The 27,874-nt window shown below is 35.9% G+C and overlaps 1 protein-coding gene across 7 annotated transcripts in view; it reads left to right on the forward strand.

Moving 5' to 3' along the window:
- CNKSR2 (connector enhancer of kinase suppressor of Ras 2) overlaps positions 1 to 27,874 on the forward strand; it is a 216,351-nt gene that overhangs the window by 124,500 nt on the left and 63,977 nt on the right. For 4 of the 7 annotated variants that reach the window (XM_056498623.1, XM_056498644.1, XM_056498663.1 and 1 more), the window contains 5 exons: positions 3,126 to 3,215; positions 4,594 to 4,805; positions 22,631 to 22,679; positions 23,532 to 23,704; positions 25,779 to 25,852. In XM_056498623.1, coding sequence (XP_056354598.1) covers positions 3,126 to 3,215; positions 4,594 to 4,805; positions 22,631 to 22,679; positions 23,532 to 23,704; positions 25,779 to 25,852 — 598 coding nt within the window. The remainder of the gene's footprint in view (positions 1 to 3,125; positions 3,216 to 4,593; positions 4,806 to 22,630; positions 22,680 to 23,531; positions 23,705 to 25,778; positions 25,853 to 27,874) is intronic. The other 3 variants (XM_056498634.1, XM_056498653.1, XM_056498680.1) reach the window with 1 other exon arrangement.

Consider the following 27,874-nt stretch of genomic DNA (forward strand, 5'->3'; position numbering starts at 1 on the left):
GCTTATTTTGCCCTTGAAACTGTTGGAACTCTTAGCTAGTGTGGTAACTTGTTTCGGCTTTGGACTGGGAGAACTGGTTTTATATTGGCTAGTATGAAATTGCACAGACATGGAGATGTTAGGCTATAGAAGAAAATTAAGAGGAAATCTCATTTTTAAAAAAGGTATTTTGACTGCTATAGTATGAGCTGAGCACACACTTGAATATTTTTTCAACCTACCTACTATGTTATTTCAGCTTTTAAAGTCAGCACAAGCTGTATGTTACAGTTGTTTTAGCAATCCTGTCATCATAGCCCTTTGTGAGGAAAATAGATGTAATTTATGAGTAAGCATAGATTTAGTACATCATGCAGCCAAGCCCCAAAATCACCTGGGAACCTTGATATAAATTGAACTTGAGCTGTGTAAAGTATCCTCAGGACCTGGAGCGATGTGCTTGCACAACATAAAAGGTTGCTTTTTCACAAAATGCACCCTTTCTACACAAGTACACCATCCTGCTGAAATATGTTCAGTATCCTCTTGATTTCAAAGTGTTTTCAAGTGTTTTCTAACCAAGCCCATTCTGTGTAAACTAACTGCTAAGTTTTGAAAATGGATATATCAATTTTATTACTCCAATATTTCAAATATTACAATTGGTGACTGCAGTCAGTTACATTAACAGAGATGTACTCACTCTTCCAGATATTAAATTCTAATACTGGTGGTTGAGAGTGAAGAAGCACACATTTCTTATTCAAGGACTGCTGAATCCATTATTTTGCTATAGGATAGCTTTTTTAGCCTTTTTTTCAGTTAGCAGAGAGGGTCATAAAGACATGGATCAAAGACTCCACTGAAAATCAGTCATCATTTAACACATTTGTTTTACAGTCTTTCACTTTTGATCTCACTTTTTTAACGAATTCACATTGTCAAGTCCATTATCATTTAAGTGTATTTTCTAAAAATATTACCATTTCAGCATTAAATTCTAAAGTTTCCCACATGGCATTAGTTAACATAAGGTTTGGGGAAGGCATGGCCTTAGGGTTTCACAGAAATCTGGAAAATTACAATAACACTATTCTGGTTTATGGTCACCCATTAAAGAAAGTCAAAGAGAGTTCCCAGGCCTAGGGGAATAATTGTTTTCAACATGTACTTACCATTAATTTTGTGGTGTGTCAATTTTTTTACAAAAATTTTATCAGTCCTCCTTCGTGAGAGGTTAATAAGGCCTTCTGTAATTTCTTTATTGGAATATTTTTGACATTTTTTGACAATGTCAACAAAGATATTTCTCTTTCATGTTCCTACTGGCTTCAAGCTCTTCTATAGTTGCTGCTAATTTGCCTTGGAAAGCTCCTGTTTACATGCAAGTTTAAAATTTTCCTGAGTGTCCTCCCAGTGGAAAAGAGATTAGGGAATCCATAGGGGTTAAAAACAAGGTTGTTAGGAGAGGTAAGAAGCAAATGAAATTTGAGTTTAGGGAAAGAAAAAAATCTGATTATTGCAATTTTTATGCCAGATATGAGAGCAGGTACTTTGAATAGCTGAAGGTTTTGCAGAAAATATGTTGTTACTTTTGCTAACAATCATATTTTAACAATCAATTTTGTGGCTTTTCTATTTTATTAAGTTGCATTTCCTATTAATAAGATACTGTGTGTTTAACCTCACAAAGAAAAGAAGGTTTTAATTCTAGAAAAAGAAACTGTTGAGAGCTGTTTCTGATCAAGTAAACATGAGCCAAATACATCCCCTCTAAGGAAATGACTTTGTGAAAACTAAATCTCACCAGCTTCAATCAGACTTAAATATGTGTCCCTAAATAGTAAAATGAATGATAAGTGAAAATTTTAAAATATTTGTGATTTTCCTGAGTAGTGATGTATTTGTTACTTGATCCTGTGGTCTGTACAGAACATACAACTTTGTCAAAATTTTTTTTTTAAAAGGTGATAAAAACATTTACCATTATGCTGCCTGCATGGTATTGATGTTTTCCATGGGCACAGTATTTCAGCAGGGAGATGGACATGTTGGAATATTTGTTTTCATTATAAACATGTCTCTTTTTTACAGTATATATCATGGACTTAACCTCAAAAATTTGGAGTAAGATTTTTATTTAGGGATTTTCTACTAAAATAATTTACAAGATTTTTGAAGGTTTTGCTTTTAGCTTTTATACTTTTAAAATTCAACTATTTACTCACTTTTTGGGTTTGTGACTGGCAGATTGATTTTAAAAAGTGCAAGGGCTGATCTTGTTGGAGAAATATTTTATTTTCAGTCTATCAGATAATATGCCAATGTGCTATGCTTTTCTGTTTTGTTTTAAGACATTATTTACCTGTGCTTTGTTTCAGTACACTATTGAACTTGCTAAAGAATTCAGACCACTCTGAGTGGCCCCACTAAGTTCCATAGTACACTGATTTCACTGATTTCCACCTATATATGTGCAATCCTTAAACAGAAATTATAGTTTACAGCATTTTTAAAAAAATCAATCCAGTAGCTTCCAATCAAAATTTAAAAGATAGGATAGTCTTCAGTATTCTTTTTCCTGTCTGAAGTCAAAGTGGATTTAGCAAGGATCATGTACTTTACTCTCTGTGGATGAAATGCTACAAAATAAATTACATGTAGAGGTTTTATACTTTCTTTTTTACATAGTCACTGATGGAACTTGTAAGCCCCCCAGCAGATATGCTATTTGTGAAGGTGCTTCATGATATGCACAAGTTTCTGTTATCGACAATTCACATGTGCTTTAAACAGTTTTTCCATATGTGTGCCCAGGGGCTTCCAGAATAAAAAACAGATACTGCTCAGTGAGAACTGAAGTAATTTGAATGTGTTTGTCAGTGTCAGACATCCCTCCAGTGATGATTGTGTAGGGCACTAGATTCTAAAATTTAAAAAAGTCCATTAAATATTTAGCTACTTCTTTTCTATTAAAGAAAACAGAACTCCTGTCTTAACCTCTTGTTTAGAGGTAATGCTGGACCCTCTTTTGTAAGCAGCCCTGTAGAATAGCAGCTTAGCACAGAATTTGTTCTTTCTTCTAAGGGATGTTGGTTTAATGCAGCCTTATAGTGCATGGTCTCAATTTTTTCCTCTGTTTCCAGGGAAGCTGAGGCCTATTTCTATGCCAGTAGAATATAACTGGGTGGGAGATTATGAAGACCCCAATAAAATAAAAAGGGATACTAGGAGAGGTAGGTAATCTGAATACACATATTATACAAGGCATTATGGATTTTATCTTGCTTTAAGCTATATATTTCAACATAATTTTGCTGCTTGCTTAGCAATGTTTGTGAACCTGTTTTGGTATTGTCTTCATTATATATGCATAAATTTTTGAAGACTCTATTTTAGGATTGAGGAAGTTGGTTGGAAAACATTCTAGAGCAGCATAGGATTTACTTCAAAATCAAAGAGGTTAAGTTCTTCAAAATTTTGGGTTGTGAGGCTTGGATACATAACTCCACATACAAAATTATGACCTCTGAGATTGCTGTTATCAGCCAGGAACAAGATGTTACAGTAATGATAGCTATTTCTGTAAAATATTAACTAAATACCCAGTAGAGATCAAAAAAGGAAACACTTAAGAATTATTAGGAAAAGAATACAAGACCAAATTTAGAGGTACTCTTATACTGCCGTGTCAGTTTTTGCTCGTGCTGTGTGTGTGCAATTCCAGTCTCTTGATCTCTTAAGAAAACTACAGTTGAATTCAAGAAGGTTTTGGAGACAACAAAAATTAATCAGATGTGTGAATTGACTTCTAAACTGGGGTCAGTTAAGCAGGCTGACCATTATCAGTTTGGGGAACTTAAGCAGAACATAATAAAGGTTTATAAAAGCTTGTGTGGAATGAAGTAAGGGAATAGATTTGTCAGTGTTTAATCTGAAACAAGAGCAAAGAGATCAAATATCTCTCTTGGATGCTGGATAAAAAGAAAATGAGCTGGTGTAGTTCATGTTCAAGCTGAAGAGCCCTTTGCCACAGGAGGTTGTGGATACTCGAAGCTCACATTAATGCAAGGAAAGACAGATGACTTTATGAAAAAGAAATCTGCTGAAGTTTCCTAAATTGACAGACATTGCTTCTGGGTCAGGATGTCTCAGCTATAAATTGGTACATGCTGGAAGGGTTTTCAGGGAAAGGATATGGTGAATGATCTCCAATGAATGTTCAGAGCAAATTATTTTAAAATGTATGCTACCACTGGCCTTTGTATTCATTAGAACTCCTGGTAAAAAAGTGGCAAAACCCCAGAAATTATCGTAAGTCCATCATTGCTCATTTTTTTAAAACTCCAAGACAAAAATTATTGATGTGCAACTTATTTTATATTTTGTTGCCTTTATTTAAAATATACTGGAAAAAGAATCATGAATTTTCCCTGCCAAAAGTTTGCTTTCTTATTATATCTGAATCAAAGAAACATATTTTTTGTTAATGAAATAGTCCTGAAGAGTTAAATTGACAGTAGATGTTAGCAAGAATATTGCATGTTCTGGAAGCAGAATTTACATGCATGCAATAGTTCACAATGATGTTTTGTATTACTTTTCTTTCAACAGAAAATTCATTGCTTCGCTATATGAGCAATGAGAAAATAGGTCAAGAAGACTACATGTTTCAAAGGAATAGCAAAAAGGATACTGGGAAAAAGTCCAAAAAGAAAGGAGACAAGAGTAGTAGTCCAAGTCATTACTCACTGTTGCCTAGTTTACAAATGGAGTCACTGAGACAGGAAGTCATGGGCACACCTGGACCAGAAGCTTTGTACCATGTGAGTAAAAATAACACTAACAAAAGTCATTGCTTGTGCTTATGATGAGAGACAGTCTTGGTTTTATAGTGGTGTTCAAACCTTCTCTGGACTGCTGCTGTTGCACTGATTTATATTTTTCAGACAATAACTGGGTCTCAAAGAAATACTTTAGAATTCTTGATTTTGCTGTTAAGATGCAGGATGGACAGGATTTTATTTCCTTTGCTAGAAGATGGCACTTTTGAAATGCAGTGTGGTATCTCTGCCTTGACTGACTTGCTGCTGATGGAAAGGAAAGCAGGAGCAGTTTCCTGACTGGTTAGAAACCTTCTTCCCAGCATCTCTATCACTGCAATATGCTAAGTGTTGTCAGACAGCCCCTTTACTACAGGTGTTTGGAAGGTCTGATAATGGCAGGAGAACTTGTAGGAATTGTTTATTTCTCTTGAGGTAAGAGGAGCTCTAATGCATGTAACTGCTTTTAACATACAGCCCTCAGGAATGCAAGTATAAATGTGAAGGTAGCAGTTCTGCTGAATAGGATGCAAAAGGAAAATTGAACTAAGTTGCTTGTTTTCAAGTGTGTCCAAAAAAATGGGGTTAGAGGATCTTAGCATATTTTAGATCTGATAAGACATTCACCCCATAGCACTTTCCATGTTTTGAGAGAGTACTCATCTCTCACTGGCATTTCTTTCTCGGTATATATTAAATTCTGACACTATGCAGTGACAAGAGCTTTTATTTTAAGGTACCATCTTTTCTTTTTCTTTGGTTCTCTCTATCACATAATAAATCTAGTTTCCAAATTCTGTACAAAAATAAATTATGTACAGAGGAACTGGAAGATTCTCAAAGGTCTGGTTTGGAAGTTAATGAGCAACAGCAAGCATAGAATTGGCAACAAGCATTTTTCATTTACTTTGGATATCCATCCACAAGACACTTGAAATGTTACTACCCCAAATTCCACCAGTATCAGCTAATTCTTCTTGTGCATCATTACCATTAAAGGATCTCTCTCTATAATGCCATTAAATCTTCGGCATCTATTTGAAAGTTTAGTTGGAACTTATTCCTTTATAAAAATAAAGGTTACTCATTCTTTAGAATACAAATCAGTATTGATCTGCTAACTTGATATGGGGTAAAATGCATGAAGTAAACAGAAAAAGGTATCTTGGACTATTCATTTGTCCCAGGGGAAATGGAAAGGAGCCCTTCACAAAGCATTTACAGCCCTCTGCAGCTGAATATTGCTGTTGTGCCTCTGGAAGCTGGCTGCTATCATGCAGTACCAGAGTTTCCATTTAGTGGTGATGACACCCAAGTATTCTGCTGCATAGATCTTTTGCCACATAGCAGAGTCAAAGATTTTGTAATAAATTGGCCTGAACTTTCCTTTCAATATTAAATAAACAGTGCTGTGAGCAGACAAAGAAAGGGAGAGTACAGATAACACACAAGGAACTCTTATCTGTTTGCAGTAAAATTTTATTAAGCTGTAGGTAACAATTCAGACAATGAAAACATACTTTATGCTCAAATAGCATCTTAAAGATTACTAAAAAAGTGGCTGTCCTATTACAATTAATTTTTTTTTTACAATCAACAGCTACCTAGTTTCTCCCAAAGATTTCAGATTATTTGTAAATTGAAGCTTCCAGATACACTTGAGTTTAGTGCAAAGGAACTGCTCTGAGAGTAGTGAAAAAGCTGGAGGTTTTGGTTTGGTTGGTTGGTTTTTTCAGAAGTCAATGTTTTCATCATGCTAGAATATCAAGGAAAGAGAGAATTCTCTGACTGTGTGCTGTGTAGATTTTCCTACAGTAAATTTAAGTAGATTTAAGCTAGTAGATTTTCCTAAAGTAAAGAGCAGCTTCTACCATGTGGCTTTAGCTGAATTTGAACCTGTAGTGCCTCAATTGTTTGGGTAAGGTCTCAGTGCTAAGGAACACTCCACCAGACTTGTTAAGGAGCTCTAATCCCTGATGGCTCTTGTTAAGAGTATTCACTGTTAGCCTGTGTTTATCTGGCTTCTATGTCCAACCACAGTTATAAATGTACCCTTATCCTCTGGATTTAAACATCTTTTGTTACCAAATTTATCTCTCAATATAGGATTTTATAGGTTATAATCAAATAATTTTGTAGACTCCTCTTGCTCTTGCTTGCAAGACTTAGAATGAGCATCTTAGGTCTTTCTTCAAAGATTGAGTTTTCACATACTTTCCTCATTCTCACAGTTTTTTCAAATCTTCATATCTAATCCTAAACTGTTTTAAGCATCCTTCCTGAAGGGTATATGCCAGCAGAGCATGAAAATTTCCAGGAGCTGCATGGAAAGATTACATAACCTTTTCTGTTCACTACTTCTCTATTTAAATGCTTAAAGGACTGATGACTGTTTTTAAGCATAGCCTTGGAACCAGAGTATGTTTGTTACTTGGTTTTAGTTTTATTGCTTCTGTAATTATATTATTTCAAATCACTTGTCTGCAAGGCTGATATTCCCAATCTAAAAGCTTTTATCTTTCATTCTTTGTTCTTAAATACAGTAACGTTGTATATGGTGGATCATGTTGAAACATGTGACTGCTTGGGTATGCTTGCTGCATTATCCATGTCTCTGAAGCAACCCCAAGTATGAAATATGTGAGAGTAAGGGCTCTGGAGCCTCAAACTGGGCCCCCATGATTCCCAAGTTCATAACAAAGGAATAGGATCTGGTATGGGGTCTCCTTGTTCTGAAATTTTATTTTTAATGTGCATATTCTGTGAAATAGAAAGCATGCACACTTAATTTCTTCTTCTTTTTTTTTTTTTTTTAATTTCTATTTTCTTTTACTTTTTACTGAATTCCCTGGAGTAAAAGCCATGCTGCTCATTCAGCAGTCAGGTTTTGTGTTGTTCACAGGTCTTTGATTCTCTGTTATCTTTATTCAGTGATGTTTTCATTCTTTTTTGACTCCATTGACATAAATGTTAAATAATTTTGGACTAAAATGCATCCCACTAGTTAATGATAAATCTTAAAATGCCAAGCCTTTTGAATATTGCAGCCACTGATGTGAGCAGATTGATTACCTTTTTACTGTGAAGCTTTTCTGCAGAAAGGCAGCTTTTACAATTATGCTGACTTCAACTCCTTTGCTGCTTTTATGTATGGCTCTACAGAAAAGAAAAATCTTTGATAAAAAAACATTACACTGCTGAATTAAATTACCACAGTAGAAACTGTATTATTTTTTGTGCTGTAAACAAAGTGGATGGTGTTTAAAAAATTACCATGGTAATGTAGAAGTGCCTGGTTGTTGTGTATTTGCTAAAAGCTATTCTGTAAAATGCCAGCAGATTCAAAATGTTATATTCTAAAGTGATCACAAGACTGTGGCAGTCTAGCATTTTTCTGACTGTCAGGATACTAAACTTGTAAAAGATCACTAATTTCAACAGTCTTGTTTGTATAGCTGGCCTGCTATTTCAGTCAAAAACTGTCTGGTCAAGGGTGCATTTCAGTTGCAGCCTTGGAAAGTGAACAGGGTTTGCTCGTGCCCATTGAATGTAACCAATGTGATAGCTGATACCATAGCAAAACAAAAACTAATTTGTGTTGTCTGTGAACTAAACATCTCTTGTATCCTCTTCTGCTATTTCTGAATCCTCACATACTAATTCATTTTGGGGGGTTTTTCTCCCACCCTAGGAATTGTTTTCAGTGTTATGTTGATTTCTAGACAAGTTGTTGTTCTTGTATTCTATTTTTCTTCCTCAGTATTGTAAAAGAAGCCAACACAGAGTGTTAATGTTTTTATTAAGCTGAGGCAGACTGTTTGAGCTGTTGCTAATCTGATGTTCAAGCAGGTGTTCAATGTGATCTATTTCTGTAGGTAGAAAACAGCACAGTTAAAATTGTCTTGAACTTTTGGGGCACAAGAGATGAGAGCTCTGACATACCATAATTTCTCAAGTTGGTTATGTTTCCTGTATAGAAATTTTCTTGTTGTGTTGTGCTCTTTGTTGAAGGAAAATAATGTGGTTATTTAGGAGGGAAGTAGAGTCATGGGTCAAAAGAAAGTTCAGCATCACGTTCATAATAATTTGCTGCTAACTGGATCAATACAACTTGCCCTTAGCCTAGAAGCAGCAAAGTGAAGAAAATGTTACAGGCTATTGCTTGTAGTAGGAAACAAAATTGCTTTTTCTTGCATAACTCCCTACTATATATAATAGGCTGTAACCTATACAAATATTATTGATCTTGTTTCTTCTCCCTTCCTGCCTCCCATTATCCTTCTGCCTTTTCCACTGTATGCTCACTTGTTCATGTGTTCTTAGCAATACACAGTGACTTGCTTGTTGTAGGAGAAGTGACAGAAAAATAACAGCTTCTCACTTTGCTGTGATAACCAGACTATTTAAATTGTTTAATTAATTAGAGGAGTTTTCTTAGTTATTTTATTTGCATTTGAAAATAAGGTAAGTTTAGTAGCAAAATGTGCCACTTAAAGTTCATAGATCTGAAACAGGTCACTCAATAATGAGTTAAGGAGATAAATCAAGGTTTTGTACCATTGAGTTTTGCTGAATTTACATGTGTAGACATGTACACGTGCACTATCTTTAATGTTCCAGTTCTACTTTTAATAAGGGAGAAATAAAAGCTATCAGCTGGAGTTGTTTTGCTGCAAATTGAATTAAGTTGGTGCAACTTCTGCAAACTTCTTTTTTTTCCTCTTTAGCAATGTATAACTGTCCATGTGGATGAAATGCACCTGATGACTTAATCATGTAATTCACAGCAATATTAGCTGTGGTGAGCACCCACAGAGAGCCAGGCACTCTCCTCTCTACTCTGCCAGAGGCAGCCAGGATGAGGGGTCTGAGCAGGGCTGGAGTTCCAGCTGTTCCTCTCTCCAGTCCTCCCAAGGTGGCTGTACCAGTTCAGCTCCTTGGGTTTTCTCAGCACAGCTGGTGGGGCTGCAGCAGTGATCCTCAAGTGAAGAAGATTTGTTTATGGACCTATTGCAAAAGTCAGTTTTTAGCTGGTAATATACATTGGAAAGGAGACAGTACCATTTAGTCAAAGTAACTTCTCCTTAAATTATGCTTATTTCCAGGTGTTTCTTCCTCCAGGAACCCCTCCAAGAAAATGCTTTCTAAAAGTGGAATTCAAAATGTATATATTTAGATGTTGTCAATACAGAGAAGAATTCACAAAAAAAAATTAGTTTGAAAATTTGTTGTTCAAGTAGTTGATTTTCCCTTCTCCTGTTCCTCTCTGCAGAAAGGCTGAAAGGAAGTAAAAAGTGAAAAAAGTTAAAAATTCTTGAATAAAATATGCATGTATTTATAAAACCCTTTAATCATACAACCCAAAAACTAGCATTTTAAAAAGTGCAGAACAGATGCATTTTACTTTCCTAATAAACTTGTGTGCAAGCTACCCATCAATTTTTCACAAAAATCTTCTTTATAAATAGTGCAGAATGGTTTACCAAAAAACAGCCCTAACTAAACTACCCCAGTGGTAAACTAACAGGTTCCTATAATGGTAAATGTCACAGTATTTAAAGAATTTCTGTTTGCTGCATTTTTTTGTTATGGGTATTTGTAAATAAACAAAAAAAAAAATTGTAGAGAAAAAAATTAAAAAGCAGTTGCACAGATTTTAAGTAGGAGTCTGAAATTTTGAATGTCATTGTACCATTACAACAGATGGAGTTGGTACATTTTCTTCTTAAAAATGTCTGGAGTCCAACTATGGCAGTATTTAAATAACAAGGCTCCCTTTTTATCTTTCTCCTCCCTATTTGCACAATAATCTATAGTTAGACATGTAATTGTTATAGAATAAAAATCTAGCAGGTGGTGTCAAAGTCCAGTTTAACCTAAGTGCATAGTGAAAAAATATTTCCAATAGTATCTCCAAAATTTTGGTTAATATTTGAATTAGTGTTATTTCTTTGTTGTGGTCTTTCATCTCCATTTAAATATATGTATTAAAATAAAACTGAAACTTGCAGATAGATTACGGACTTATGTGCTTTAATTATCAGCAAAGGAAATCTTAAACTCTTTTCTGAAAATGCAAGAATTATTCAATGTAAAAAATTATAGTTGTATTCTAGTTAAAATCCATTGCATTTTTATATTCCCAGCTAAGAAACTGCACTAGATTGAAAATAACTGTCTAGAAATTAAATAAATATAATTAACAGTTTTGGAAAGAGTTGTGAAAAATTTCAGTCTCTAATTACCACAGTAAGAAATTATTTTAAAAATCATTTCTTCACTGCTTTGTTGAAAGTTAGCTCTTTACAGTCTAAATATAATTGTGCACACTCTAGCTTCTACTGTAAAGGCAGGAAAACATAGACCTTAACCAAAAGTAGCACATATGCTGTTGAAATTTCACAAGTGAAAAAACTAATTTCTCATGATGTCTAGCCTTCTCAAGAGCAGCTGTCTCAGGCTGGACTGCAAGTGGGCTCCTGGGTGCCTCAGTAAAATCCAACACTCTGAGCTGCAGTGGTGCCTGAGTTTCTTCTCAAGTACTTGTACGTTCATGAAGTTCCAGCTTGGTAAAAGCCAAGCACCTGGATATCCCTCTCTGGAGGTGACTGGAACATTTAAGGCATTTACATCTTTCTTCTCTAGGTTATATTGGTCACATCTCAGTTTTGGTAGCCTTGGGAGGTTGTTTGGCCTGTTCTAGGACTTTAACTCTTTGCTCCCTTTTCCATCAGTGAGGATGTAATGAACAAATAAGGCTGTGATGGTAACTAGGTCCACATGTGTGGAAATAGAAGAGACTGCATTGCAGTAGAAACTGAGCTGAAGAGGCTTATGAAGTTATAGAATAATCTGATTTGAGTTATTTTAAAAGCCTCAAAGTCTATTCAAAGGCAAAAGTGCTGGTAAAACATTTCATATGATGCAGAGAAGCAAATGCAGTTGTGCTGTGAAGGCATCCTGAGCTTGTATCCATTTCTCATCAGCCTTTTCTACTATGGTTCAGGTATAGACAGCCCTTTGCTCTGAGAGACATTTAGAAAGAACAATGCTTAAAAATTAGGTAAGGGAAAAGTAGGATAAGGAAAAGAAACATAGTAGGGAATTTTTATTTATTGCCTTCCTGAGTCTGGAACACCATCATTTCTCACAGCCACATTGGCCACGGGCTGCTCTGAATGCCTGCACATTGGCACATGTGGGGTTTCTGTCAGCTGGGAACTTGTGGGTTTGTATGTCTGATTCAGACAGGAGACAGAGCAGCATGTCTCACATTCTCAAGCTGGGATAATGGCCAGTTTCTACATGCCCAAAAGAAACCATATAAACAATACTGTATGTATCCTTTCTTTTGAATGCAGCACTTCACAATGTAACAGACACGAAATAAGTGATAAAAATAGTATTCATGTTGTTAAAATCTGTGTAGGAGTTTCATCTAGATCAGATGTGAACTGTGTAGCATATAAAACAAACAATATAAAAATTAAAACAGGTAACCAATAAGCAAAATATTCCTTTCATGTAACAGTAGGAAAATTATTGGCATAGCCATAAGATTATTGTGGTCAAAGGTGATTTTTTGCTATTCCATCTGAGTTTGGTAAAAATTTAGTTCAAAATAAATTGACATTTTTCTCTACAAAAGAGAAAAAGCAAGAGAGAAACAGCATATAAATTCCTTGCTAATGAAATATGGCTTTATATTATTTTTAGACTAGTGCAATCAACATTGAGGAATAGAGAGGCCTCCTGGGTATAGTCCTCTGCTATTACAGTTAATCTCTTTCACTTAATCCTATTCAGATCTGTATTAAATTCCACATTCAAATACAGTATGAATCTCTGTTAGTAATGATGGGACCAGTAAAAGGTGATAAACTGGCTGATTGGGTAGCCAGTTGTTCCAGCCATAATTCAAAGTAAAGTGTTGGACAGAGGGGAAGAAAGATGCCAGCAAGAGAAAGACATCTAATGGATTTGCTACAGAAAAACAAAACCCAGATGTCTCAGAAACCAGCATAAACTGCATAGGATAATAGGATAATCCAGTCTGGGAGCAACCTCAGGAGGTTCTGTGCTCTGGTCTTTGGCTCAAAGCAGGGCCAGCTCTGAGGTCAGACAAGGTTTCTCAGGGCTTTGCCCAGCTGGATGCTGAACACCTCCTGAGATGGAGACTGAATGAACTCTCAGTCAACCTGCAGCACTGCTTGTCTGTCCCATGGCAGAAAAGTTGGAGATGAGCAGCAAAACGGGTATTTTGGCAATAGCTGAGGATAGCAGCTTGCCTGGATTTAAGGAGTTGTTTCATTGTTGCTTAGCTAAAATCATCTTGGGAATGTGCCTCAGTAATCTCACATCTGTTTTCCCAGTTCTAGACTCTCAGTCCTTTGAACTCAAATCTGAAGAGAGTAGATGTGCATATGCAGCTTTTTTATTTTAGTTCTGTTTAAGCATATATTTTGTGAAACAGTAATACTTACTCTCCTTATGAGGGAGTGCTAAGTTCTTTTAATTATATGGAATAATGTCTGCATTATTCTTGAGGTATATTATTCCTGTCACAGATTAGAGAATATTTTCACTTCTGTATTGTTATGCTTTGAAAGAAATAAGTAATACCATTAATTTGCTCTTTTTGGGGAAGTGGTTGCCCAAGTGAAATTTGAAGATATGGAATATGGGAGATTTTACATCTAATTTTATATATTCTCTGATCTTTACTAAAATTCAGAGTTAATTATTGCAGCAAAGCAAAATCCTTTAGAGATGAGGTAAGATTGGTTCATGAGCCATCATGAAGCACAATGGGAGTCTTTTGTGGAAAATTTTTGTTTAAACTTTCTCTATTACCTTCTTTTGCATTGTGACCGTGAGGGGAAAAAAATGGCCTGTCATAATTTCTTTCCATGACAAAGCTGGGGAATTCTTTAAAAATGAGAGAGTTACTGTAAAGGTCATCTAGTCCAGCTCTTCCAGTCTAGATTTATTCCTTACTGCATAGAACATAATGGTCTGAAAGTGTAATTTTATGTGGTCTGGAGATGTAGATCTATACACTAATAAATCTCTCATCTAAGAACATTTCCTAATTTCCTTTCACATCCCCATTCTGGTTTTTTTCTGTTATTTATTTCATAGAATCATTCCTGATTGTATCCTGCTTTTATTACCTGATGGAGGACCATTGCTTTTGTAGGTATTAGCATTGTTTGTACATCAGTAAGCTACATTACCTGTAGCTGGTGCAATCACAATAGCACAGTTTTATTTTTTATCAATGTAGAATAAGTGATTTAGTCCCTTGTTGTTCCCCTTTGATAAAGAAGAGATTAAGTGCAGCACATTTTAGCAGAGAAGTTTGTCAGGTATTGCACAGAGGGGACTCAGCATGAGTTACCACTGCAATATGGTGGGGAATGTCACCTCCAGGAGAACTTTGATCTAGGGCCTGACTTCTCTTCTGGCTCTTCTCTGCTCTCCTTTCTGCACGAGGGAAAGGGAGATACCAGGACTTTGATAGCATTTATCCAAGGACACCGGCATGAAATTTGGCATTCTAAAAACTCTTGTACTGAGTGGTGGAAATGTTGTTTGAATTAGTGGAGCACATATTCCTGTTTCAGAGTGCCATTTTATTGAAATGCTTTGACAAAGAGCTCCATTGTTTCTGAACAAGGGATTTTTTTCCAAATAATAGTCTTGACTCCAAAGGAGTATCTGCCCCATTCCTCTGCCCCACTTACAAAGTGATGGCCCCTTGAGCTGTTGCTGACACACAATATGGGAGATTGTATGGTTCCACCTGGGGTTGAAAATGGCTCTTTGCAGCACTGCAGCTCCTGAACTGAGGCTGTTTTATTAGGTGTTTCTGTTTCACTGGAGAGAAGTGCTTGTTGCTTAGCACCTGATCCCTGAGTCAGCCAATCCATCTCTGCTACTGTGCTGTGGAGGAAAAAGCAACCTGGTATTTTTCATAAAGCAATAACTGCTTTTTGTCCACTTCTCAAGTATATCCCTGTGCTTTCAGATTAACCTAAGTAAATAGTATTTCCAACGCTACAGAATTCTGACTTTAGAATAATGTGTAAAACTTCTTGTAAGGTGGTTTGTACCCATAAGTGTCACCATGGCCAGCTCAGAAATAAAAAGGCCTAATGTTATCTTTCCTCACCTTCTGCAAAGGGCTGCTTCATCTTATGCTTAGAGGAAATTTAACTGAATTCCAGCAAGTAATGAGACTTTTATCCTGGAATGAACTGTTCTTTTTCTGCCTTAATTCATAAGGGCAGTGGAAGTGTTCGGTATGAATGTTAACAGAATGTATGATTTCTGATGTACAGAAACTCTCTCCTTTTTTTTTCCCCTGAAAACTTCCCCTCTGTTGAAAGCCAGAAGGAGTTTCCTGTTTCTTTTACCAAAGCATATTATGTCCAAGTGCTAACAGAGAATAACTTGCAATTGTGTATCTTCCTTAAAGCAGAAATCTGTTTTCTCAGAGCACCTACATCCTCTGCACTTTTTTCCATCACACAGAGAGAGCAGTATGAAAGAGATCATGCTGGGGGGCACAATCAGAAGTGTTGCTCACTCCTGCAGAAGGAGGTGTATGTGCTCATTGCCATAGGAAAGCACCAAGGTGTTCTAAGGGGACATGGGACTTTTATTCTAGCCTAATGATTTTTCCTCTGCAAAGACCATGGACTTGGTGCAAGATGTTAATGCCCCAGGGGTGACTTCTGTTGTACAGCAGTTTGTTTTCTTGTGAGAAGATCCAAGATTGGCTCCATGTTGTGCCACAGAACCACCTCTCTAATCCAATAATGGATCAAGAATAAGTTTCTTAAATCTACTTGGGTAGTTTTATTGCTTTAATGTTTATATAAGCATACAAGGAAAATCTACCTACCCTATGAATAACACAGAAATTTTCTAATCAAGATTTTTCCTGGAGGAAATTGCAAAGTTTGGTATCTGCTAGAGGGGTATAGCAGCAGGGCACAAGTATCCCTGAGGCTTGGCTTCGCAAATACTTTTGGGGTGACTTGTCTCAGACAACTGTGAAAGGACAAAAGACAATGGACAAAAATTGAAATACAGGGAATTCCATATAACATAAGAACAATATACTAATTTTACTGTGAAGATGGTTTACCTCTAACAGGTTACCCATGGAGTTTATGGAGTCTTCATCATGGAGATACTAAAAACCCAACTGTACACAGCCCTCAACAGCCTTCTCTGCTCGAGTCTGCTTTCAGCAACAAGGCTGGAAAAAATGATCTCCAGGGCTGACTTCCTGCCTCAGTTGTTTTGTGGTTTTTCTAAATGGTCCATTCGCCTCAGTAAGAGGTTAAACTGGGAACTAATGGGGAGTAGAAAACCAAACATAGGGAAAAATGCTGTTCTGCAACAGGTGATAGTTTAGTTTCTCTTTTCCTTCTTAAATGTGTGCACTTGAAACACACAGTGATGGAGCAGCTGATGCATCTTGGACTTTTGCCATTAAAGGATACGTACAGTTTTTGAATCCTCCCTTTCTCTCCTAGATTTCTTACTGTCAATAAAAAGTAGTGTGGGAGGTACCAAAATTACATGTTTCAAAGTAGATGTAGAACAGAAGAATGATGTCAGAATAAATTATTCTAATGAACAGCACTTGTCTGGTTTAACTTTTTATTCTCATTTGCTTCAGGCAGCTATGACACTGCTGCAGTCCTTGTTATGTCAGTCAAAAAGACTGGGGGAATATGAGAAGTCTCATTTAAAGTTAATGTTGTTCAGGAGTTTTACTGCTTTGGTATTTCAGTTAAAGAGCCCTGTGGCTTAATGGCTAACTAGGAAAATCTTTCCCTGGTGGTGGAAAGCAGCACCACTAGATATTATTTTTCCAAAATAGCCAGAAGATTTAAAAAATCATTTTATTTTTGCATTCATGTAACAACTTCACACAAAATATTTGCACTGGCTTTCTGCAACTGCTACGTTGTATCCAGCTACTGTAACATTTACCACAGAGCCCCCCCCTGCCCCCCCCAAATGATAAGAGAACATTTAGAAATGGGAGAATGAATAAGAATCCCTGAGCAGAAAAGCTGTGCTTGCTATCACATTTCAGATGATTGTAGTTCTGCTCTTAGCTAGCCTATTCTTCTTGGGTAAGCAGACATAGGAAGAGTTGGATGAAAAGAATAGACATCTTTGATACTATCAACCCTTGCAGACTATGTGATAAGGAGACCATCCTACACAGCTCATATAGCCATTGCTCACCTCAGAGGCAGAAAAAAGCTGGCAGCTTCGAGATCTCAGCCTGCCTTTTTTACAGTGAAAAACTCTTAAGGCACATACATACTGTTTCTTTCTCCTTGTGGTCATTAACAAAATGCAAGAATGAAAATCTGCCTGCTGGTTGGCAGGAGGTTTCAGACTTTCTGGTCTGACAGAGGTCTTCCCTCATCATGTCTTTTTAACAGTCCTTGAAAACTTTGTTTTCCACAAACAGCCACGAAAATAATTAGTACTGCCTGTTACAAGCTCTCAAAGGAGACTAAATAAGATGGTAAAAAAAAAAAATAGTTTTGCCAGAATTCTGTGTTGCAAGTACCTTAAGCATGAGATGTTAATACTGATGTAGAGTGTGATGTATCTAAATAGGTTTGCATTTTGCCCCTTTTCAGTCTTTTTAGCTGTGAAATGTTAGATCTCAGCACACCAAATGCAGAGGAATGTGTATGTGGTATATCAAAACTGTGAAAATAGAACATTGCCAGTGTTCTCTAAGCACTGAGAACTATCTCTCAAAGTGAGAGATCAGTGGTATAATTGGCAGAACCAGCTTTCATTTTTTTCCCAGATACTGGCTTTTCCATCTGTAGCAGAAAGTTCCAGTAATCAGATGTGTTACAAGCTACTCTGCTGAAACTAGGGAAAGTTATCTTTCAGTGACAGAGGGAAACTGCCTGCCTGTAAACAGTTCCTGAGTGTCTAAACTTGCAGCTTGAGAAAAATTGGATTTGACCCGAGCTCTAAATAAAGCTATAAAGATATGTGCCATTTTCTCTTCCAATCAGACTGAGCTCAAGTTTCAGTAGAAGAATTGAATATTATTTTTTCCATAACCTGGTTCTTTCTTCCAGCTTTTTTTAAAATGAGTGAGTGAAAATCTCTGAAGAATAGTAGAGAAACAAAAAAGCCCTTGAATGAGAATTTTAGGAGCTGTCCAGTTTAGTATTAGTTGCTATGGCCAATCTATTCCTTCAGAGAATCTTCAACTGTGATCTTTTTTTGTATACCTACAAATTCTGTAACCATGAAGAAGTCTATATAACTATTAGAATATGTTTATTTTTTGGACATGGATGTAACATTCTGTTGGTGACACCTATCTAATTTGTATTAGATCTTAGAAAAACAGCTTGACCTCAAATCTTTAGACATTTTCCTCAGACTCTTGAAGTTAGTAGAAATAACAGTTCTTCTCACATGTGTTACTTCTATAACCAGTCTATTTGTTTTCTATTCTTTTTTGTACTATCAACTGGAATAGAAGTTTTCTAACTCATCATAATCAGTTCATCAAACATTGCCCTCTTCTGATAGCAGTTTCACTCCGATTTAATATTAGTATTGAAAGATCAGTTTATTAATTTTCCTATTTGGCATGAAACAAATAAATTAATTGAAACTTCATTTCACACTTCCATTTAAATACATTTTTCCAAATAGAGAGCTATGAGATTACTACTAATTAAGTTAATAATAAATACATTTTCAGGCTTCTGAACATTAATGACTAAGTTTCAGTCTTGTTTCCCTTCAGAGCAAAATAGAGCAGTCACAGGACTAACCAATAATAAATACTTCCTCCCAGGAGAGAAACCTGGATAACTGAGAATGAGACAAAAACACGGTAGTCTCATTTCTTGAAAATCGTGTGTTATACATGCAAAGATGCTGATGGAGGATTGTGTGCATGCAGATAGCATTGATTACACCACCTATACAGGATTATTTTCTTGCTAAAGAGCAAGTACAATTACAGGTCAATGGATCTCTTTGGTTGGTGTAGCCTCCACCTGCCAGTTTTCTACACTGTTGCTGCATTGCTGTGCTGTAATCCTTAAAGGCTTGCCCTGGGGCAGGTTGCTCTTTACAGGTGTGCAGTCTGCTGGCCTTTTGGAACTCTGTCAATCCTTTTGAAGACCATTAAAGTAAATACAACCCACACAGGAAGTCTCTAATGAACAGTTGCAGGAAGAGAGGAATTGTTATGGCTTTTACTTGCACTATGAAATCTCCATTGGCTCATGGAAATTGTAGCTAAGACCTTAGAGAAATAGGGCTAGAAGCACACTAGAACTTTTGTAAGAAAAACTAAACAGACCAAAAAAAAAAAAAAATCCGACAGAAAAACCCTACCCAAAAGCCCCCCAAAAACCAAAACATCAAACCAGAAACATAGAAAAAACCCTTTAATAAAAGGTGTTTTATTCCTCTTAAAATGCATGTCCTTTGAGGCTGCTAATAGGAAAGGCAGACATACATAAGTTAAATGTTTCTTTGATATTCTCCTTAGAGATGCATTTGTCAAAGGACTTAGTCTAGGTGTATTATTAAACAGAACAAGCTAAAAGATCACATATTACAGGAGAAAATCATTCTAAAAACTCACTGAGTCTCAGTGTATTCAAAGGGGTTTTGATATTAAACATCAAGTGACACCTTGCTTTTGGATAATGGAAAGTTTTTGTAGTTGTATTTTGGATGACTGGAAAGTATATAATTTAGGATATGATTAAGCAGTTTCAAATTTTCTTCAGGAGTGCCAGTTGCCACTTGTCTTTATGGTACTCATCTGTCTAATATTTTTGGTGTCCGTCTTGTTTCTATTTTACTCATTATTTTGATTTACTAACAACTTTCTTTAATATGGAATGCTGCTTTCTATTTCATTTCATGCTTGCTGTCAGAATTAGTAGATGAGATGGATTCTTGGAAAGCATGTTTATGAAAGCAGTTACTCAAAGCTCAAGGTGTATCAGAATCAAAATGCAGTGAACATACATTGAATCTGGCTTTGTGGGCAAGTGATTAAACAGTGTCTTACAGCAAGTTTGCATTGGTACAACTAAACTTCATTCTTTGGTGTAAATTCATGTAATTTATAAGTAGTAGTTACATTATTTCTGTATTTGCCACATCACAGAATTAAGGTGTAAAAGGGGAAACATTGTGGTGGCCAACATGAGGATAGGTTGCTTGAAGAAGCTGTGGAATCTACCTCTTTGGACATAGTTTGTCTGTGCTAGAGATCACCCAAAAGAATAGGGTCCTGTGCTGGCTTCAAAGCCAACCTTGCTCTGATCAGGAGGAGGGACATGACCTCCTGACAGCACTGAGGAAATGGCACTAAGTCTTACCTTAAAAGTGGTAAGAGACTGTAGACTGCATTCAGTGAGTTCCTAAAAAGCAACAAAGAAGCATTTTTTTATTTCATCCTCACTTTTTTGTTTTTGTTGTTGTGTTGTTTTCTAATTGCATATTTTATATTACATATACATTTTCTGAGTTAAAAAGAAAGATGGTGCTGTTTTTTGCAAAGGGTCAGCTAGATTGAAGCCTGAAGTCTATATAAAATAATCTAAAGTGTTAGTTAAAATCACTGCAGTTGAAATAGTTCCCAGGAACTTCACTCAGTTATAGAATTTGTCCTTAATTATGATTTAATTCAATGAGCTAATTTAGAATAATAACTGAATTTAATAAAACCTTTCTATTTTGTAATATAACATAATGTATGGAAAATGGTTAGACATGAAAATTACATGCTTTCTTCCTGTTAAAAACTGATACCCCTTCATTACCCTTTCTTCCCAAAAACCGACTCAGAAGTTAAGAGGTGTGAACTAAGATTTGCAGGTTCAATTTGCAGACAAAACATCTAAAGAGAAGGCTTTTCATATTGTTCTCACCTACTCTCAGAATCACTTGGGAGAAAATGGAGCAGATATTTTACTTTTCTGTTTTGACACTGTGAAAATAATAGTGCAGAAAAGTCAAACAGCAGAATGAAATTGTCTGAGTTGTGAACTGAAAAGTCCTAAAGTTTTGGATTTGTATGTGTGTGTATTTTTTTAATCCACTTTGAATTAAGTAAGATTTTCAGAGGGAGTTATTTACACATTTCTGCTCAGCCACTCTGTTATCCTTGTGTCATTAAGATCTCTTTTAGTCCTTTACAGGTTGAAATATTTTGTGTGATATAACTGGGGTGGTGCTGTCTTGGTTAGTTGAGAGCTGGTGCTGATTTAATTGGTATCAGTAGCAGAAGAAAAAGGACAAAGTCAGGGAATGGAAACAAGTGTGATCCTTTTTTACTTCCCAGTGAAAGCCTACTTTGACCCTCTGAGGTAGCAATATAGTGGAGTAGTTTTTGTCTGATATGGTCTCCGAGGCATCAGCACATCTAGCAAGTCAGTTAAAATTTTTAATTACACTTAATTATTGTCTTGCTGGTAATTTTTCCCCATGGGCATGTTAGATTTTGCTGCATGAAAATCTCTCGGCTGTGAGGCAAGAGATCCCTTTGAAGCTGAGTCTGCTGCACGTGAGCTCATGCTTGTGAGAAGCACAGGGGAGAAAATTAGAGACATTAAGGTTTGAAAAAAACTCCAAGATTATTGAGTCCAACATTTGACCAAATAATATCGTGTCAATTAAGCCGTAGCACTAAGTGCCAAGTGCAAAACCAAAGCTGCTCTTTGAATTGAACCTAGTTTTGTAAACTAGGCTGAGGGTTTGTCTTACCCACTATGAACAGGATTTGGGATTGCAGAACTGTCAGTGCTTTTGCTTAGATTTATTTTTACCAAGTGGTACAAAAGTATTGATTTCTGAATTGATTCCTGGCAAGCTGAAATAGGAAGTTTTAATACTCAGACACTCTAATGTATCCTTTTCTTAGTTTTAACAGTGATAAATTTGTCTGCCTTCCTAGAAAACTAAAATTCAAAACAAGTGAAATCATGTCTTTAAATTTTGGCTGATTAATTATGGAATTTTTTTTTTTTTTTTATTTCACTGGGGATTCTACTTATCTGAGTCAATTTTTTTAAATATAAATGGTTATAAAATGTGTTAAAATTTATTAGTAATTTTAATAAGCTAAGATCTTCAATAAAGGAGTAATTTCTATCCTGTCTCATTGTCAAGGGAGTGGGTTAATTTGTGGGAGTGGATCAGCTGGAGAGAAATACTTTCAACTTAAAACCTGGTGAAAAAATAAAGTTCTAGTTCCTTTTATTTGGGAGACTTTTTTCTAGTTGTGATTTAACAGAATTTAATAGTGTCTTTCAGAATACTAGGCCTGGTTCTAAGAAAATTGTCTGATGGTCTAATGACCATTGTATGAATACTTCCACAGCTGCATTAGGCAGTGTGTGATTTTGCATATTTACATATAGATGTCAAGAATACTTTATTTAGTGCATAAATTAGAAATACATGGGCTGTGTAGCTTATTATCATAATAAACAATGAGAGACATTCCATCTTTATTAAGAGAGCAAGAAGAGAGAGTGACCATTTTGGACAGAAACTACAGCTGGTTTGGCAACTTAACTGATGATTTGTTTTGAGATGTTTTACAGTGTGCTTTTGCTTTACAACCTTATGGACAGGTGAACTAAAATTACCTTTTTCTTAGGCCTAGAAGTCTCTTGGCTGGTGTTACCTGATATGATTTCACATAACATGTCTTTTATTAGAAGTATGTGGTTGAATATAAAAATTGTATATTCACTTCTTCCATTTTGCTTTTCTTGTAGACATTTCAGCAGTCTTCTCTACAGCAGAAAAGTAAAAAGAAGAACAAAGGTAAAAAATAAATTTGTTTTCATATATGGGTAGGAAGGGAACTGCCAAGATTAATTTTACAGTATTGCAGTATGTGAGGAGCTCTAACTTGTTAGCTCAAATAAAATGTTCGGTTCAGTTGAGCATGTTGAGAATGTATTAGTCCATTACTGATGTCTCATAGTTTCCTAATACTCCTCTACCTTCATGTATCTGCTTTTATCTTCTTTTTTTGAATACTTAGACTCTAGCCTCTTTGGGGCCAGGGTTGGTTTTTCCAGCTGTGTTCAGGTAATGTCTCACTGCAGCACTTGCTCATTACCTACGCTCTCAGGTAATTTATATCACAGTAAATTTTCCTCCTTTGATTTTGAAGTACAAAGGCCTTAGGAACTGTTTCAAAAAGAGCTGCAAAGAGAGGTTTGTGAACACCTGTGAAGTACTTAAATAGTTGTATTTGGTAACCAAGTGGAAAGTACATGAATTTATATGTTGTGCGCTTTATTCTAATGTGAAATATTAATTTGTTGAAAATTACAAATAATCATTTTTCATATTATTAAATATCTTGCCTTTCTTCTCTCTTCCCTTTCTGTGTTGTTTTTTTTTTTTCCTTGTCTTATTCCATAGAATATGAGCTCTGAGATGCTGAACGTGGCTTGGTTTAATTTGCTTTGGCTTTTAACTTATGGTGGTGTGCATAAGCTTTGCTTTGTGGTCAAAATAGAATGCTTGTAATAATTTATCATGGCAGTTTGAGGTTGAAATGTTCAATTAATTTTTTAAACAAATATATAGTGCTTTCTGACTAGGTATCTTGTTGATTTAGTGGACAAATCAAATGCTTTCACGTCACCTCGTTGTCATTTCCAGCTCCTATTCCTGGTAAAAGCAAAAGACGAATCTCATGTAAAGATCTTGGTCGAGGGGACTGTGAAGGCTGGCTTTGGAAAAAGAAAGATGCCAAGAGTTATTTCTCCCAAAAATGGAAGAAGTACTGGTTTGTCCTGAAGGACACATCTCTGTATTGGTATATCAATGAAGAGGTAAACATCTGTACTCATTGTCTCAATGAATACTTTGTGTAGTGCTGTAGTCATGATCTAGTGGGAAAACAATGCTTTCAGTGCTTATATATGTTAATAACTGCATTCACCCAAATAATATTAACTGCCTGACAAAGTTATCATGAAGGTTTTGAGATATTTGTTCCTTCCAATGCACCTTTTACTATGTGGAGAAATAATACAGTTTTCTGTGTCCTCATGACACTGGTTTAGAATAAATTTATCCTCGAACACTTGAAAGCAAAAAGGTAATTACTTAATCCTGTCATTCAAGCTTAGTCATGGAAGTGTAAACTTTAATGTTGTGCTGCCTGGTGTTCCTTGTTTATCTCTGCTAGGCAATTAAGGAAGATAGCTCTGTTTTCTCAGTTCTGTTCTCCTGTTGTTTCTTCTTTGTAGCTTTTGATATGATTTCAGTGCTCATATATGCTGAACTTAAAACCACAGGAGCATCCCAGCTGAATTGTGTAAAGCTTTGATTATGCAACATTTTCTGCATTGGTACACATTTATTATATCAGCTTTAGCTGCAAAGCTTTTTGACAGTGTTAGGATACCTTGATTTTTAATCCTATTAATCCTCATTAGTAAGTATGCTGAGATAAAACTGTTGTTAACATCTGCATGCACTCTGCCCTGGACTTGTTCTTTTAATCACAGCAAGCATTTTGTACCTTTTCAAAGTAATCCCCAACTTCTCCCTGAGTAAACAGAAAGCAAGTTGTTCCATGGCCAGAGTTCGAAGCCTGTTTTTTCACTCATTCCATTTGTGCCTTGATCCCAGCTTCAGATCAGTAACCCTAACTCCCTTCTCTCCATTCTCCCTCCCTTGGCTACCCCAAGGTTTTCATCAGGGCAATAACTGATGCCTACAGGTGCAGTTAGTGGTCAGCAGCTGGGTCCAAGGAGCAGCTGGAGCCTCTTGAGTTGTGCCATCCTTCCTCATGGGGAGGGCAGTGCTCTCAGCACCTCCATCTCCCACCCTATCCCAAGTTTCCTCAACATTTTCTGAGTCCTGGATATTTTTGAGATTTTTCAGCTCCCTCAGCACAGTGTCTGTCATCACCACTAGACTGAAAGGCTGGTTGGAGGTGCCTCAGCAGCAGGTGGACAGACAAGCCAACACTGCTCTTGCCAAAACTCTGTTTCTCTAGGCAACCATTCAAAAAAGAAATAGCTAGATTATTCTAAACAGTGTCTTTTTGATTTTAAAATACCTGCTAATGCAGAACCAGTTATAACCCTGTACCTTCCACGTCTCCAGTTTTATATGCTGGTTTGTGCCTTTTACTTATTTTTAAGAGGGCATATGGACTGCATATGTGGTGTAAATAACCATTTAAACTCTTAGGAAAATATGTGTCTTTGTGGAATTCCTTCACATACATTTGTGTGTTTTCCAGTTTAATTTCTATGATCCTGTATTAATTTTGTATGCAAAGTTATGAGCAGTTAAATAATGGAGTCTGTGTTATTGATGTAATAGTAGCTTAATATAAATAATACTTTCAAACTGTGAAAAGTCAAGGGAGATTGCGTAGCTGATAAAAAAAAACTGTAAATCTTCAGAGGAGAGGGGAGGAAGGTCAGATATATTCTGAGTCTTGTAGAGCAATGAAAGTAGCTGAGGAGATATCATGCCTCTTAGCTGTGATATATAAAAATGATAAACAACACCCATTGAAATGGCTTTTTTTCTCTGTTCCTTCCACTAGGCTGCATTTCTTCTTTCTAATTAGTCCATTTTCCCCAAAAATTAGCTAATTACAATAACTAATTGACTGAATACATTTGGTCATTTTGTATTTTTTCAAATGTTGGTTCAGCTGTGAAATTGTTTCTGAAAACTGGGTATTTAAAATTGTATTTTTCACCAAGTCTTGCTACTTCTGCAAAAGTCTCTGACTTCTGTGGGAAGTTTGCCAGAGCAGAGCAGACATTAGTATTCCTTTTGTAAGAAGCAGGCAAGTGAAAATATTTGTAAGTTTTCAGCATGGTGGGGGTTTTTTTCCTGCCACTTTAGCTTCAGTAATATCTGGAACTATCTTTGCAGGATGAAAAAGCAGAAGGATTCATCAGTCTACCTGAATTTAAAATTGACAGAGCCAGTGAATGCCGCAAGAAATAGTAAGCATGCTTAAAAATAATGCCATGGTACAATAAATAAAGTGCAAACAAAGGACAAGGTTTTCCCTAAAACAGGGTGATAATGGACTTAGTTACAATTGTCATGAGGTTGTGTCACAGAATAAGCTCATATGAAAAAAGAAAATTAATTTTTTTGTGTTGTATATGCCATCTTGCCCAAAAAAGGCTATTTTTTCACTTCACCATGAGCCACAGTGCTTGACTGAACCAAAATGAATTATGAGCAGGAAGACTGTTTGGCTGCTTATGTCCCTTATGTCCCTTTATTTTCCTAGTTTTCCTTACTTTTTTTTTTCCTTTCTTTTTGGGTTGCTATTTTTTTGTTTGTTTGTTGGGGATTGGAGAATGTTTGTGTGCTTTATACTCAAAAAAGAGTTTTAAGCATTATACAGAGACCATCCAAATAAGAAAGTCCCCAAGTTCATGGCCAGGCATCAATATTTAATGTAACTCCAAATTAGTAAGCATTATCTGAAAGTTTGCTGAGACATTATTTCAGTCCTGAGGCAAAATAAAAAAAAGAGAGTGGCAGTGATTTGTTGTATTTTTATTATATGACCTAAAGGTCTCAAAGAATGTTTCTTCTCACCTCTATATGCTGCTATCCAGATTTGTGCATAAATCCATTTATTATTTAGATAAATTCAAGCTTATGTAGCAATGTGACAGGTGCATGCTCCCACAGAGATATTTTTAAAGTCATTATTGTTCAAATTTTTTTTTGCCTCGCCTTCTAATGATTTGTACAGTTTTTTTAACCAGGACTGGAATTGCTGAAATTTGTATAAAACATTTTCAAATGTAAAATGGTATGATTTGTAATACCTACAATTCTACAGAAAGCACCAACCTTGTGTCAGTTAATCTATATTTCTCTTCAGGATGAACTCTACATTTCAAGGTGCTCCCAAAGGGCAGAAAATTAAAATTTTATTTAAAAAAAAAAAAGAAAAGATACATTAGCTTGAGCCTGTTGTCCTGTGTCCTTGGGCCACATGGGTAAAGTGCTTCACTGTTTTCCTTTTTGTTGGGGAAGCAGCATAAAGTCAACTCATTTTTCAGAATTGCACCCTGCTTAAATTGTTTTGTTTTGGTTTTACTTGATTTAGTGTCTACTGAATAGCAGCACATAAAATGTGGTTATTAAGATTCTTTGCTCGCATGGTGATAAAGGGAAAAACCCTCTAAGAATCCAGATGACAGATGCTGTAACAGTTTTAAGAAGTCCAGTTTTAGGTCTCAGTAACTTGATGATGTCTTTCTAAACTGAGCAGATGTCTCTACATCTGCTTTGACTTGCATAACACTGTTATCCTGTCATGTGTTAGAGGAATCTGTTTAGTCTCAATGTTACATTGTCTTTTATAGCAGTAACTTTCCTGTTATCAGTTTCATTTGCCTGGTTTCTAAAACATAGATGTGTGCACATCTGTGTGCACACAGAGATGTATATTGAAAATTGCAAGCATGATAAGCATGAAGAATGTCATTGCCATTTTTTGAGACACAATTGCTTAGAGAGAATTAGTGAGAATTATTATATTACATTATATATGTATGTGTGTGCATATGTAGATATATATATATATATAAAATCCATTATGTCTCTGAAAAATGGTAGTGATGCTTGTCATGTTTCATGTCTGCAGTTTTCCTTATTTTCTTTGGGACTGTTACATTTTTTGTTCATAAGAGACACCTTGAGATTATTCTCAAAATTATTCTTATCCACTGTAAATTATTCATTATTTTAAATGCATTTGCTGGTTCTTCTGGCACTTCACCATAAATCTTTATCCAAGATAGTTTAAAGATTCTTTCTAGTAATTTATTTCATATTATGTATGCAATTCAGTAATTCCCTTAGCCCAGTCATGTTGATTACTTTGGTGTAAAGGAAAAATGAGATGTAATTGCCCATTGCTTAGGACCTCATGAACACACTGTTGATTTATGACAGCTTTTCAGAAGTCAATCAGCACATCACATTTTCCTGCTTGA

The sequence above is a fragment of the Oenanthe melanoleuca genome, chromosome 1, assembly GCF_029582105.1.
Source record: "Oenanthe melanoleuca isolate GR-GAL-2019-014 chromosome 1, OMel1.0, whole genome shotgun sequence".
Taxonomy (NCBI): domain Eukaryota; kingdom Metazoa; phylum Chordata; class Aves; order Passeriformes; family Muscicapidae; genus Oenanthe; species Oenanthe melanoleuca.